The 15,877-nt window shown below is 50.3% G+C and overlaps 1 protein-coding gene across 1 annotated transcript; it reads right to left on the bottom strand.

The window, feature by feature from the left end:
- Positions 1-318: 318 nt before the first annotated feature.
- Positions 319-9,705, bottom strand: AP2S1 (adaptor related protein complex 2 subunit sigma 1). The gene is made up of 5 exons (XM_060131184.1): positions 9,593-9,705; positions 7,047-7,196; positions 1,235-1,348; positions 908-967; positions 319-697 (listed from the first exon to the last, which is right to left on the bottom strand). Exons 1-5 carry the CDS (start codon positions 9,593-9,595, stop codon positions 596-598), a joined length of 429 nt encoding a protein of 142 aa, XP_059987167.1. The 5' UTR covers positions 9,596-9,705; the 3' UTR covers positions 319-595.
- Between the last annotated feature and the right edge of the window lie 6,172 nt (positions 9,706-15,877).

The following is a 15,877-nucleotide window of genomic DNA, read 5'->3' as shown; positions in this document are numbered from 1 at the left end:
TGTGGGCAGAAACGGGTGGGAAAGCATCTGTTCTCCCCCTCCCCCAACCTCAGCACGAGCAGTTCGTTGGGGTTGTTTTTTGTGTGTGTTTTTCTCTTCTTGACTGCCCTGCACGGCTTGTGGGATCATAGTTCCCCGACCAGGGATTGAACCCAGGACCCCTGCCGTGGAAGCTCAGAGTCCTAACCACTGGACCACCAGGGAATTCTCACGAGGAGTGTTTGTTGACTGACTGCCTGATGCACTGATGGCAGGGCGTCCGGAGTTGCCCCTGGTTCCCAAGGAAGATAGGCAAGGGCTCAAAAGACACGAGGCCAGGCGGGGACCACAGGTTTACTGGGGGCTCCACGCACGCACTCATGGCATCACACGACAACGGCATGGTTACTCGGTACACGCGAAGTGGCCTCCGCCCACAGCTGGGGCCCAGAGGCCGTGGGGGGCGGCCCCTTCCCTTGTGGCCCAGACCCGGCTGGGTGTCTTCCTCCGGGGCAGCTGAGGGACGGGGCTGCTGGGGTGGATCCCGGGCCTGGAAAGGGGAAGGGAGCAGGCTCGACCGGGGGCAGGACCGGGGGCAGGAGGGGCCGGCCCGCCCTCACTCCAGGGACTGCAGCATCAGCAGCTGTTTAAGCACCTTCGTCTGGCTGGTCTCTCGGATTTCGCCGGCCAGGAACATCTCGTCCACGACTGTGTAAACCTGAGTGAAGGGAGGGTGAGGGGAGACCCTGGTGTGAGAGGTGGGGAGACCCCCAGGATGCTGGTCTAAACCTTGAAGGCTGGGGGCTCTGATGCCCGAGGACCAGGAAACAGACCCCCGCAGAGGCACCGGGGCGGCTGCGGGGGTCCAGCCCACCCCCCTTCCCCCTCCTCCGGCCCCCTCCTCATCTCATCTTCACCAGGAGCCCACCTTGTAGAAGTTGAACACCAGGTCCAGTTCACAGACGTTGTGGAAATATTCATTTAAGACCTGGGAGAGGAAGACAGAGGTGGTGAGAGATGGGCAGGGAGAGAGAGACACACACACAGAGACAGGAACAGAGGGCATCAGAATGAGACGGCAAAAAAAAAGGCAGAGAGAAGCTGAGGAAAGGGGAGAGACAGAGACCAGAGGAAACATCGAGGAGGGCAGAAAAAGAGAGTGGCCCTCCGCCTCCCGCTTCTGAGGGGAGGGCAAGGAGGGCCCGTGCATCCCAACAGAGGGGATGCGAGGGACGGTGCCCGCCCGCCTGCGCACCTCCACAAAGTTGTGGATGGCCTCCAGGTAGGCCAGGTTGTTGTCGTTGACATCCACACAGATACAGAAGTAGAGGCCGGCGTAGCGTCGGTAAATGATCTTGAAGTTCCGGAACTGCGGAGCAGAGAGGCAGATAGTCAGTGACAGGGTGTGCCCAGGACCCAGTGTGCTGGGCAGGGTGGAGCCAACATATTCAGTCCTGCGTTCCACGTGTGGTCCCTGAGGCCCTGTTCTGTGTCTGGCCTTGTGCTGGGGACACAGTGGTCCTGGCCTTCCCTGCCTAGGGTTCACTGTCCAGCGGAGACAGATTCATCCTCAGTCATCCCCTAAGTGGGCAGGGCTAGACTGTGAGAGCCCCAAGGGGGCAGGCAGCTGACCCAGGATGGGGGTCCGGGAGGGCTTCCTGGAGGAGGGGGCATCTGTACTGAGATCTGGAGGATGAGTAGGAGTGAACGGGCAGGAGTGCTTTAGGCAGAGGGAACAGACTATGCAAAAGCCCAGAGCCCAGAGAGAGACGCAGGGGTGTTCCACGGTGTCCATTCCCCTCTTTCTGTGGCTCCCTGTTGCCTCTGGAGAGAGTCAAACTCCTCAGCCTGGAACTAATCTACTCAATCATTCCACAAACACTGCCTGAGTACTTACTGTGTGGCAAGCTTTGTGCTGGGCAGTGCACACTCACCACCTGTAACCAAGACAATCTCAGCCTTGCCCTTAACTGAACCGTAATATAAATACAAACCTTATCACATACACACAATCCACGAATAAATATGCATGAACCAGGGACGCAGACTCTAATTTTATACGCATGTGTAAGTAGATAAAGTGATATAGACACATAGAGATATGAATACTGGCTTGCAAAGTTCCATGTCTTTGGCCAAAATCTGAAAAAGCCAGCCTGGCGTGTGTGCGTGTGTCGCCACCTGGTGGCAACTGCAAAAGCCAACACAAGTCCCTGATTTTTTTTTTCTTTTTTTTAAATAAATTTATTTTTATTTATATATATATTTTTTCACTGCGTTGGGTCTCCGCTGCGCGCAGGCTTTCTCTAGTTGCGCCGAGTGGGGCCTGCTCTTTGTTGCAGTGCGTGGGCTTCTCATTATGCTTGGCTTCTCTTGTTGCGGAGCATGGGCTCTAGGTGCGTAGGCTTCAGTAGTTGCAGCAAATAGGCTCAGTAGTTGCAGCTCGCAGGCTCTAGAGCGCAGGCTCAGTAGTTGTGGCACACGGGCTTAGTTGCTCCATGGCATGTGGGATCTTCCTGGACGAGGGCTCAAACCCTTGTCCCCTGCATTGGCAGGTGGATTCCTAACCACTGCACCACCAGGGAAGTCCTCAAGTCCCTGATTTTTATTTATTTTTTTCCTACTGTATCATTTTGTTAATTCCTATACTTTGAGTATGTTCTCTAACTGTTTCTGGCCACGCTGCTCAGCTTGTGGGATCTTAGTTCCCTGACCAGGGATTGAATCTGCACCCTTGGCAGTGAAAGCGCAGAGTCCTAACCACTGGACCACCAGGGAATTCCCAGTATGTTTTCAATATTATTACAGTAGTTCCTGCACATAATCCATGGATTAGTAAGACTATACCAAGAATAAACCTACCTAAGGAGGTAAAAGACCTGTAGTCAGAAAACTATAAGACACTGATGAGAGAAATCAAAGATGACACAAACAGATGGGAGAGATATACCATGTTCTTGGATTAGAAGAATCAATACTGTGAAAATGACTGTACTACCCAAAGCAATCTACAGATTCAATGCAATCCCTATCAAATTACCAATGGCATTTTTCACAGAACTAGAACAAAAAAATCTTAACATTTGTATGGAGACACAAAAGACACCGAATAGCCAAAGCAATCTTAAGGAAAAAAAAAACAGAGCTGGAGGAATCAGACTCCCTGACTTCAGACTATACTACAAAGCTACAATAATAAAGACAGTATGGTACTGGCACTAAAACAAAAATATAGATCAATGGAACAGTGTAGAAAGCCCACACGTGCGCCACAACTACTGAGCCTGCGCTCTAGAGCCCGTAAGCCACAATTACTGAGCCCGCATGCCTCAACTACTGAAGCCCACGCACCTAGAGCCCATGCTCTGCAACAAGAGAAGCCACCGCAATGAGAAGACTGTGCACCGCAATGAAGAGTAGCCCCCACTCGCCACAACTAGAGAAAGCCCATGTGCAGCAACGAAGACCCAATGCAGCCAAAAAAAAAAAAAAAAAGACACGTGCACCTCAATGTTCAGTGCAGCACTATTTACAATAGCCAGGTCATGGAAGCAACCTAAATTCCCATTGACAACAGACGAATGGATAAAGATGTGGTACACATATACAAAGGAATATTACTCAGCCATAAAAAGGAACGATATTGAGTCATTTGTAGAGACGTGGATGGACCTAGAGACTGTTGTACAGAGTGAAGTAAGTCGGAAAGAGAAAAACAAATATTGTATATTAACGCATATATGTGGAATCTAGAAAAATGGTACAGAGGAACCGGTTTGCAAGGCAGAAATAGAGACATAGACATAGGGAACAAACATATGGACACCAAGGGGGGAAAGGGGGTGGTGGTGGGATGAATTGGGAGATTGGGATTGACATATATACACTAATAGGTATAAAATAGATAACTAATGAGAACCTGCTGCATAGCACAGGGGACTCCAATTCGCTGAACAGTAGAAACTAAAACAACTATACCCCAATTTTAAAAATAGTAATAAAAAAAATTAAAGAAAAAAGAATATATCAGGGTGCTAACTCTTTTGTTTTTGTTTGTTTTGCGGTACGCGGGCCTCTCACTGTTGTGGCCTCTCCCGCTGTGGAACACAGGCTCCAGACGCGCAGGCTCAGCGGCCATGGCTCACGGGCCCAGCCGCTCCGCGGCATGCGGGATCCTCCCGGACCGGGGCATGAACCTGCGTCCCCTGCATTAGCAGGTGGACTCCCAACCACTGCGCCACCAGGGAAGCCCTCTACTTTTTTTTTAAACTGATACAGATACATGATCAAATGTTTGAAGGCCCCTGCTCTGGAGTTGAGGGTTCAAGACAGGAAGCCAAGTGGGCAGGAAAACTTGATCTGGAGAAGTTACCAACTGACTGTCATAGCTGGTGTGGCCTTGGCAGGATCTGACGCTGAGCATCACTCTTCTTTTCTTGAAATTCGCCCTTTCCTGCTATCATCCTCCTGGCTCTTTCCTGTCACCACTGTGTCACCAGCACCGCCCTGCACAGGGCTACATGCTGGAGTGGGCCTGGATTGGGAGCAACCTAAGATGGTCAGGCCCCCTTGTGATAGTTTCACCTGACCCGCCAGCCTTTCTGGCTACTCCTGTCTCTTCGGGCCTCCCTGCCCCTCTCTGGGTCCCTCAGTTGCTGCCGTTTCTAGCACTCAGTGTGGGACCCACCCTGCACCGGCAGCAGGATGCCCCGGGAGAGCGGGCATCCCTCGACGTCCCCGCTCCTCTCCCCTCATCCCCTCCTGGACATCTCAGCTGGGATGAGAACAGACACCTCAGGGCTGATCTTCACCTCAACCTGCTCTTTCCTGAGTCGGCCCCATCCGAGAAAGTGACAGCGCCCCCTACTGGTGGCTCCATTTTCTTTCACACACCTCATCCAATCTTTGGCCCTTCAGTTGGCTCTACCTTCAAAACGCTTCTCAGCACCCCTACTGCTTCCATGCCAGTGCCAGTCACCAGTATCTCTCACCTGGACCTCAGAGGTCACCTCCTGAGTGGTCCCCCTGCTTCTGCTCTTGTCCCCTAGAGAGGGATCCCTAAAGCCTAAGTCAACCCATGTTGCTCCTCAGCTCAAAACCCCTCCGTGGCTCCCGTCTCACTCAGAGCAAGAGCCCAAGTCCTCACCATGGCCCACAACGCCCTGCGCCTTCTGCAATGATCTCATCTGCTCCCACCATCCTCCCTGGCTTACTCCACCTCAGATACACTGGCCTTCTCGCTATTCTAGGAATGCCCCCGTACATTCCTGCTGCCTCAGGGTCTTTGCACTTGCTGGGCTTGAAATGTTCCTTTCTCAGATATCATCTCCTTCCACTCCTCAATTTCTTCAGGTCTGGGCTCAAATGGTCCCGCTTCAATGAAGACCTCCTGACCAAACCATCTAAACCTGCATTCCAGCCCCTGCTGCACACACCCCAGCAATTCCACCCCCCACAGCTGCTTCTTTTTTCTCCCTGACGCCTATCACCACCCGATACACTGTATCTTTACTAACAGTCTCCCACCCACTAGAATGTCAGCTGTCAGCTCTCCAAGGGCAGGGACTGGGTCTGTTTTGTTCCCTGCTGTATCACCAGTGCCTAGAACAGTGCCCGGCACACAGCAGTCCCCTGATTAATATTTGTTGAATTCTACAGGACAATCAGCCTGGTCTCTTGAACAGGCTAATCTCATGGGAATTAAAGCTGGAGGCATCTCAATAAAGAGACCAAAGAGACATGGAAAGCAAAAGCAACGCCAAGATCCTTGACTGGCTTTGGACAATCAGTTTTGATGATTTGGGGGAAAGTTAAGTATTGATTGGGTATTAGAGTAATAGTAGTAAGGAAGTATGACTCATTTTATCAGGCCTGATGGTACTTTGGTCATGGAAGGAAGTGTCTTTATTTTCTGAGATGTATCCTGAAATATTTAGGGATGAAACGTCATGGTCTCTGTAATTTATATATTTTTTTTGGCTGCACTGCACGGTTTATGGGATCTTAGTTCCCCAACCAGGGATTGAACCCAGGCCCTTGGCAGTGAGAGTGAGAAATCCTAACCACTGGATTGCCAGGGAATTCCCCTGTGATCTCTGTAACTTAATGGAAAACACTACAGCAAGGGATGGTTCATTATACCATTCCCTACGCTGTGTGTTTGAGCATTTTAAGTTTTTAAAAGGCACCAGAAAAAAAAAAGTTGTTCGGCCGAAAAAGGTAAAACAAAAATGCAGGACTTCCCTGGTGGCGCAGTGGTTAAGAACCTGCCTGCCAATGCAGGGGACATGGATTCGAGCCCTGGTCCGGGAAGACCCCACATGCTGTGGAGCAACTAAGCCCGTGCGCCACAGCTACTGAGCCTGCGCTCTAGAGCCCGCGAGCCACAGCTACTGAAGCCCACGTGCCTAGAGCCCGTGCTCCGCAACAAGAGAAGCCATCGCAATGAGAAGCCCGCGCACCGCAACGAAGAGTAGCCCCCGCTCGCCGCAACTAGAGAAAGCCTGCACAGCAACGAAGACCCAATGCAGCCAAAATTAGATAAATAAATAAATAAATTTATAAAAATAAAAACAAAAGCAAACTCTTAATACTATGAAATCTGGGTAGTTTGCAATCGACTTCTCTCCTGTTGTACTAACCTGTACGCCGGAAAAATTTCACACTAAAAAGTACCCCCCAGGGCTTCCGTGGTGGCGCAGTGGTTGAGAGTCCGCCTGCCGATGCAGGGGACATGGGTTCGTGCCCTGGACCGGGAAGATCCCACATGACGCGGAGCAGCTGGGCCCGTGAGCCATGGCCGCTGAGTCTGCGCGTCCAGAGCCTGTGCTCCGCGATGGGAGAGGCCACAGCAGTGAGAGGCCCACGTACCGTAAAAAAAAAAAAAATACCCCCCAAAGGAAAGAAGACCGCAAGCATGTTGAATAAATGAATGTGGTAAGTAAGGAGGGTGTGAGGGGTTATTGCCATTAGAGGTTGGGCAGGAGGCTGGGAAGGAGGGGTCAAAAGGTAGCAAGGGAGTGGGGGGTGCATTTTGGCCGGGGGTGGGGGGGGTAGTTTCCCGTCACCTCCACAAAGTTGGTGTGTTTGGCATCTCGGACAGTGACCACAGCGTGCACCTCCTCGATCAGCTTCTGCTTCTCATCGTCATCAAACTGCATGTACCACTTGGCCAGGCGCGTCTTGCCTGCCCGGTTCTGGATGAGGATGAAGCGGATCTGGGGGCAGCAGGAGGAGGAGGGAGGGAGAGGGGTGGGGAGGGCGGGCCAGTGCTGGGCGGCCCTGCCCAACAGCCCCACCCATCCCCACAGGGGAGACAGGGCCCACGTGTCCCTGCGGCCTGTCTTCCAAGGGTCTCAGCCACGCCCCAGAGCCCAGCCAGGCTGGCCTGGGCACAGGCTCCTGCCCCAGGTCCCTCCAACACCCCCGTGATTTCTCTGGCCAACTCTGCAGTCATTTCTAGGGCACTAAGTCCCAGGCTCCACCAACTCTCGTCTCCCTGACCTTGGACAAAAGATCCGCCCCTCTAAGCCTCAGTTCCCCACCCCCCACCCCCCACCCCGGCAAAACAAGTTTCCATAGAAGACCCACTTTGTCAGGGTGTTCTGAAGGTTAAATAAGTTTATAAATTTAGTCTAGTAGCTGGCACTAGCAGGTTCGCTCGGTGTCGGCTACGATCATCATCAGTGATGGCTAGGAAATGTGTTTTTATGATTCTGAAAAGCCAGCTCAACTCTCATAGGGCTACTATGAACACTGAACAAGTTGATCCCGGAAGTGCTTTGTATAGTGCCTATTACATACGGAGTGCTCAATAAAATTAGCTATTATGACTGAGGCATTTGACCAAGTGGCTAAGAACACAGACTCCAGAGCCCGAATGAATCCTGGCACTGCTGGCTGTGTGTCTGCAGGCAAGTTACTTAACCTCTCCGGACCTCAGTTTCTCCGTCTGTATAATGGATATAACGAGAGTACCTCCCTCAGGAGACTGTTGCATGAGTTATTAAATATAAGAGGTATAATACAGTGACTAGTACATACTAAGTGTTATACAAATATTAGTTGTTAGTAATATTATAGTTCATCGGCATTTGACTTTGAGAAAACCATGGCCCAAGTGCACGTAGCTAGGAAGCCTGCCTTTGGGCTCAGTTCTGTTTGAGATGGGCATGCTTATGCCCGTTTTATAGATGAAGAAACTGAGGCTCAGAGAAAGGAAGGCTCACAGCCAGAAAGCAGAGCTGGGAGTCCAAAGGCTTTCCTCTGAGCCCCCTTACCCTCACCTGTGGGAGCCTCCACCCACTGGCAAGAGTCTGCTCTCTTTCCTAAGCCTCACTCTCCACACACTCCATCCCTCCTCCCCCAACCAATCAGGCTGCACAGAAAAAGGATATTACACTCTCCTTCCAAGAACCCCTTCTGCTGAACCAGGGAAAACCACTTCCTAGGGCAGGGGTCCTGGCAGGCAGGGAAAGGGCGTGGGGTGGGAGTTGGGGGGACCCACGCCACACAGCCACAGCCTGGGAGCAGAGCCAGAGATAGATGGGGTATCTAGGGAGGAGAGACATAGAAGCCAGTCTACACAGCTGAGGGAGAGCTCTGCCTCTTACTCCTAAGTTCCCTCACACACCTCTTCCTGTTTCTCCTCCCAATTAGAATCTCTCCACCTCAGGGAATCCACAATGAGAAGTCCCTTCCCTCCTGTATCCTCGCCCCTCTGATGTCCCCTCTTGATGCTCCCCAACCTTCTCTGTCTCCAAGCCCCCTACCCAGGAGCTGTTCCCTTTTGACTCCTGCTTTCTCCGTTTCAGTGCCCTCTGTCAGGTCGCCCCATCCCGATCCCCGGGGAGCGGTGACAAATCCAATGCCCAATCCTTGTTCCCAAAGCCCCATCCCCACCTTTCGCACTTCCATGCCTACTCCCTATTCTCCAAGACCCCTCCTCTTGCAAAGACCTACTCCATTGCTCCCCACTTGTTTCTAGCATTCATTCCCTACGCCAAGGCTTCTCCCTTTTATTGCACACTTTTCCTGACATTAAAGCCCCATTCCCTACAGTTGTCTACTTCCCGTCTCCAGGGTCCAGTCTCTTCCCCTCGAGATACCTCTCTCATCAGCAGTATCCGGCCCAGTTCCAACACCCCCTCCACCTGCAATGTCAGCTTCCTGCCTCTAGAGACCCCCTCTCTCCTATCACAATGTCTCCCATTCTTCAACTCTCCTGCCACGCTCCCAGAGTCCTCCTCTTAGGATGTCCCCTCCCCACCTCCAATTCCTTCTGCCCATCTCTGAGATCCTCCCTGATCTCTTGCCTCCCTGTTTCAAAACCCTCCAGCCACCTCCAGTGTCTCCCTCCCGCACAGCCCTCTCCGCTTGCCACCTGGTCTCCAAAGCTCCCTGGCCTCGAGAGCCCCGGTACACTCCAGCGCTCAGAGCCACCTCCCGGTTCTCCCCTTCCCCGGCCTTCGATCGGCCCCAATCCCGAGAGCCCGCGCCCGGCCCAGACCATCGCACCGCAGCAGGGGCGGCTTGTCAGTATCCTACCGAGTCTCCAGTACCTGCACGTGGACCCACCCTTCCCCCGTCCCCAGCGTGGGCGCGCCCCCGTTACCATGGCGACCCCCGTCCGGACCCCAGCGGCCCAGGTCCCGCGGCTTCTGGGCGGCTCCGGCTCTGGCAGCTGCTGGGGGACCGAAGGCTAGAGCGGACTTCCGGGAGACGAACTCGCCCGCCCTCTAGCGCACAGCCCGCTGGGAATTGTAGTCCGGAAAAAAATGGGTTCTCCTGTCTGGGAGGCAAGCCTGGGAAAAGAGCCGGTCTCGCTTCCCAGCATGCTGCGCGACTGTCCGTTTCCTACCGCACGGTTCGGACTCCAAATGCATGCTGGGAGCCGTGAGCGAATTGTAGTCCTCCGAGGACTACAATTCCCGATACGCTTGACGGCCAGCGAGGCGAGCGCTGCATCCTGGGAAATGTAGTTCCTCCAGCCTCCCTCCACCTCCCCGCGAAGGCGAAAAGGACAAGCTGGGAATAGTTGTTTTAAATAAGAAACTGCGTTGGGGGAGCTAGAAATGTAACTGTCTTTCCGTGTTCACCCAGTACTTTGTTTAAAATGTGTTGAGTGTTTTCTGTGGGAGACAGACAGTGGTTTCAGACCATGAATTTGGAAGTCAGAACTGTGTGCAAATCCTGCCATCGCATTTCCTAGTACTTTGGGCCAGCAATTTCACCCTTAACTCAATTTCTTCATCTGTAAAAGAGGGGTGATCAAGGGGTAACCTCAGTAGGGTTGTTGTAAAGCTTCGGTAAGTTTCCAAAGTACTTAGCACAGTGCTCAACACATGGTAAGTGCTCAATAAATATTAAAATCATGAATGTTCACTGTTAACATACATCAGGTAATAGGCGTCTTCTTACTTCCTATCCAGAGGTACACCTGCCTTCTTTCAGTTACCCAAACAGGCCAAGTGCTTTCCCACCTCAGTGCCTTTCCTTTGCGCTGTTCCCTGGAAATCCTTCCCCCATTTATTTGCTGGCTGACCTCTTCCTCTAGCTTAAACAGCACCTCCACAGTACTATATAGAGGACCCAACATACAAAAGTCCCCCTCTCCGACCCCTCAAATTCTCTAGGTCAGCAGTTAGTTTGATTTTTTTAATCCTTTTTACGACTGTTAATGATTTATTTGGGGTGTGTGGGTCTGTTGTCTGGATCTCCCCTTAGGTCCCTGTTGAGAGCAGGGACCCTGTCTATTAACTGTATCTACATCACCTAGAACACGGTGGCACATAGTAAGCACTCAATAAAGGTATTGATACTGAGGGGAGACTTGCCCTAATAAAAACAAACCATATCGTAGAACAATGTAAATTAAAAGTGTAGTATTGGCAGAAGAACCAACACATAGCTATTGAATAATTGCAGGGGCAAAAAGAGGTCAGAGATCATTTCCGTCTCTTGCACTGCTTTATCTCCAACAGCGTTGCAATGCAGGTAAGCAATGCGCCCAGGGTGAAAAATTTAAAAAGGCACTCACTCGGGACTTTCCTGGCGGTCCAGTGGTTAAGACTCCATGCTTCCAATGCAGGGGGTGTGGGTTCGATCCCTGGTCAGGGAACTAAGATCCCATATGCCGCAGGGCACAGCCAAAATTTAAAAAAAGTTAAAAAGGCACTCACTTTAGGTGCTGACCCAGCCCTTGCAGGAGCCTGAAAGTGAGCACCTGGCTTGCCTCCCCTTGGTCCCAGCCCTGATCTCCAGTGCCCAGCTCAGTGCCTGGCACAAGTCTGGTGTTTGTTTGATAAACATCTGCTGAATGAATGAATTAATAGGTATCAAGAAAACAGACACGTGTAATGCTAAGTAAAAGAAGTCTTACACGAATGAATAGTTACTATGCGATTTGTTTGAATGACCATGAAGACTAAAATTGGTAAAACTAATCTATGATGTGAAAACAGGAACAGTGATTGTCTCTGTGGGCAGGGGGCTAGGAGGTAAGGATTATGTTGGATTTGGCTTAGTAATATTCTATACTTTGAAAGAGGTTTTAGTTACATGGATGTAGATATACATCAAAAATCAACAAATGATACACAAGATTGGTGCATTTCACCTTACGTAAAATTTACCTGAACAAAAATAGTCAGTAAATATTGAGCTCTATTTGATGATATGCATATTGGTTTGTTTTTTTGTCTTTTAGGTTTTGTTTTTGTTTTTGGCCGCGCCGTGCAGCATGCGGGATCTTAGTTCCCCGACCAGGGATCAAACCCGAGCCCCCTGCAGTGGAAGCGCGGATTCTTAACCACTGGACCACCAGGGGAGTACCTGAAATTAACTTTAAAATATAACAGAAAAGTAAGTTAGATTAGTGGATTGATTAAAGGATAGAGAGGTGAAAAGAAAAGAAACAAAATTATAGAATCTAGATGCTGAGTATATGGGCATTCACTGTGTAAAACTTTCCAACTTTATGTTTGGAAATTGCCATAATAAAATAAAGAAAAAAAGAAAAGAAAACAGACACTGTCCCCACCCTGACGTCATTCATGGTCTAGCAGGGGAAATAGACTTAAATGATATATGCAAATAAATAACAAATTACTGAGCAAATAACAATAAATATTTATCTCACACAGCTTCTATGGATCGGGAATTTGGGAGCAGCTTACCTGGGTGATTCTGGTTTGGTGTCTCTCATGAGGTTGCAGTCAAGATGTCAGCTTGGGGACTTCTCTGGTGGTGCAGTGGTTAAGACTCCATGCTCCCAATGCAGGGGGCCCGGGTTCGACCCCTGGTCAGAGAACTAGATCCCACACGCATGCTGCAACTAAGAGTTCACATGCCACAACTAAGGAGCCCACCTCCCGCAACTAAAACCCTGCGCAACCAAATAAATAATTTTTTTTTTTAAAGATGTCAGCTGGGAATGCAGTCATTTGAAGGCTCAGTCGACTGGACCTGAAGGATCTCCCTCCCAGGGGCTCACTCATGGCGTTGGCTGATTAACGCTGGCTGTTGGCAGGAGGTCTCAGTTCCTCGCAGGTGGCCCCCTCCACAAGGACACATGAGCTGTTTTCCCCCAGAGTGAATGATCCAAGAAAGGGCAAGGCCAGAAGCTGCAATATGTTTTATGACCTGGCCTCAAAGTCACACCCTGTTATTTCCACATTATCTTATTGGTACCCGGAACTGCCCTATCCAAGGTAGGAGGGGATCTGAATACCAGGTGAGAATCAGCGGGGTCCGTCTTGGAGACCTGGCTACCACAATTGCTTAAAGCAGAGGCACCTAGCCTAGCTGACGAGTTAGGGACAGAGCTAGGCAGAGTGTCCAAGCAGGGAAGAGACCTTGTTTCTGCTGTCAAGAATCTCACGGCCTGGGTGGTTTGGAGTCTGAGTCTGTCTATATCTATGGAATATAGATATAGACAGAAAGGACTAGTCCCAGCACTTCTTCTTTACTACAGAACCTGGAAAGACCCTTTCCTTTGAGATGTCATTTCAACATGCTTGTCATAGGGAAAAATTGGAAAGACACAAAATATGCATTGATAGGGGAAAAATCAGCTAGTTCATATGCAGTCACATAACAAAATGTGTGCATTCAGGCAACTATATAGAGAAGTCTGGAAGAAAACACATTTCTCGAAAGGCGAGGGGATGGGGTTGGGTTGTCCAAGGAGACTGCATCTTATCTGGTGTATTTTAAAATTTTGTAAGCACAAGAAATTCATGTATTATTGGTAATAGAATAATGAAAAGAATACATAACACAATTGAAAGTGGGCAAAAGATTTGAACAGCATTTCACAAAAGATGCTATTCAAATGGCTCATGTATATATGAAATGATACTCAACCTCATTAATCAATGGGATAAGACAGATTAAGACCACAACTGGATACCACTACACAGCCATTAGCATGGCCAAAGTTAAAAAGATGGACAATATCAAGTGTTTGGGAAAACGTGGAGCAGCTGAAATTCTTCTACATGTCTCTGGGGATGTAAATAGGTGCCTCCGCTTTGGGAAACTGGTTGAAGTACACATGCACACCCTGTGACCAGCAATTTCACTCTCATGTACATATCTAGCAGGAATGAGTACAAATATTTACCAAAAGACATGTTCTAGACTGTTCATAGCAGCGCTGTTCATTATAACTAAAAGTGGAAACTCCCCAGATGCTCACCAACAATAGAATGTAAAAATACATCGTGGATTCTTCACACAGTAGAATACTACACAGCACTGAGAATGAACAATCTCCATTTACACAAAGTAACGTGGATAAATCCAACAAACTATGTTGATCAAAAGAGACCACTTAATTCCGTTTATGTAAAGAATTAAAACAGGCAAAACTAAAACTAAAATAAGCATAGAAATCAGGATAGGAGGTCTTCTTGTAGGGGGAAGAGGAGTGACTGGAAGGGGACGGGGTTGGGGGGCTTCTCAGAGATTGGTCACATTCTGTTTTTTTATCTGGGTGCTGGTTACAAGGGCGTGTTCTCTTGGAATATTCATCGAGCTGTACACTTGTGATTTGTGCACTTCTCGGTGTGCATGTTTTATTTTATTTTATTAGATTTTTTTTAATGGGATCTCTCTCTCTCTCTCTCTCTCTCTCTGTCTCTCTCTCTCTCTGTCTCTCTCTCTCTCTCTCTGTCTCTCTCTTTTTTTGGCCGTGCCACGCAGCATGAGGGAACTTAGTTCCCCCGTCAGGGATCAAACCCGTGCCCCCTGCAGTGGAAGCGCGGAGTCCGAACCCCTGGACCACCAGGGAATTCCCTCCATTTTTAAAGTTTATAAAAATTGGGAGGTTCATCATCCATCCTTCCATCAGACGTTTAGCGTGTGCCCACTACGTGTCAAACACTGGCCAGGCGCTGGGATTTTGCACTGAGCCTAGGCATCCCCGCCTCCCATTCCTTCCTCGTGATTGGCTGCTCTTCCGGCCAATGGCGGAAGAGTTCACCTCTCTTTGCCATAACAGCCGCAGCATCAGCTAGCTGCAGCTTCCTCAGTTCGGTTTGTAGGCGGCGCTGTGAGCTCACCAACTCCTTGGTCAAGCTGAGACCTGGTCCCCACCCTCTGATTCTCTCTGACTCTGAGGAATGGAGAGAGAATATGCCCCAGCACCTCCACCCTCTTTGCAGAACTCTTTTGTGGATTTTTCTGCCTGTGCATCTCCCCGATGCGGATCCAGATCCCCAGGTCCCGCCTCACACCTACTCCAGCTCCACGGTTGGTGTGACCTCCAGTCCCAGCTATTTGGGCCTCTAGGTCCACGCTTGGGAAATCTTGACAGTGGCCTAGGCCGGCAGTCGGCACCTCTCTCTGTCAGCTAATTGTTTACTCGCTTGTCTATTTATCCTGGAGTGGAGGTTAGCCGAGTGCGCGGAGGCGGCTGCCCCCAGAGAAGCCTGCTTCCTGTGGTTGGCTTGCTCAACTAACACCCGCCCTCTTGTGCACTGGAAAGAAATGCAGAGCTGGGAAGGCCCTCCTTGTTGGTTCCCTTCGTTCATCCAGGGAAACACTGCCTGAGCCCCTGCCTTGTGCCTGGACCTGTGCTAGGAACATCAACGTTGATAGGGACACCCCCAACCTGTCCTCATGGGGCTCACAGTCCAGTGGGATAGAGAGACCTATCAGTATAGGGGGTGACCACCCAGGGGTGGTCAGGGCTTGGCTGGAGGACCCGAAGGTGCTGTGGAAGCCTAGAGGGAGACTGGCAGGGCCTCAGGGAGGGCCTCCCGGAAGAGGGGACATCTGAGCTAGTATCTGAAAGAGGGAAAGAAGTTAGTCATTAAACAAGGACTGTGTCTTGGCTACCATGCCTGCAGTGCCAGCCATCATCCCCTTTGTTTAGAATTAGATTCATTCATTTATTCATTAGCAATTATTTATTGTGGGCCATTTTCCAGACTGAGGAACTAGCCAGAATTCCTGCCTTCAAAGGGCTCACACATAAAGTGGTGATAACAGGGACTTCCCTGGTGGCGCAGTGGTTAAGAATCCGCCTGTCAATGCAAGGGACACGGGTTTGAGCCCTGGTCCGGGAAGATCCCATGTGCCGCGGAGCAACTAAGCCCATGTGCCACAACTACTGAGTCTGCGAGCCACAACTACTGAGCCCGCATGCCACAACTAGTGAAGCCTGTGCGCCTAGAGCCCGTGCTCCACAATAAGAGAAGCCACCGCAATGAGAAGCCCACGCACCGCAATGAAGAGTAGCCCCGGCTCTCCGCAACTACAGAAAGCCCGCGTGCAGCAACAAAGACCCAACACAGCCAAAAAAAAAAAAAAAAAGAAAGAAAGAAAAATGGTGATACCAATACAGAACTTCAACCCCTGATGGAGTGCTGTGAAGAAGTACTAGGTGTGCAAC

The sequence above is a fragment of the Lagenorhynchus albirostris genome, chromosome 19, assembly GCF_949774975.1.
Source record: "Lagenorhynchus albirostris chromosome 19, mLagAlb1.1, whole genome shotgun sequence".
Taxonomy (NCBI): domain Eukaryota; kingdom Metazoa; phylum Chordata; class Mammalia; order Artiodactyla; family Delphinidae; genus Lagenorhynchus; species Lagenorhynchus albirostris.
Note: the sequence above shows the minus strand (reverse complement) of the source record. Positions and strands in the feature narration are given on the sequence as shown.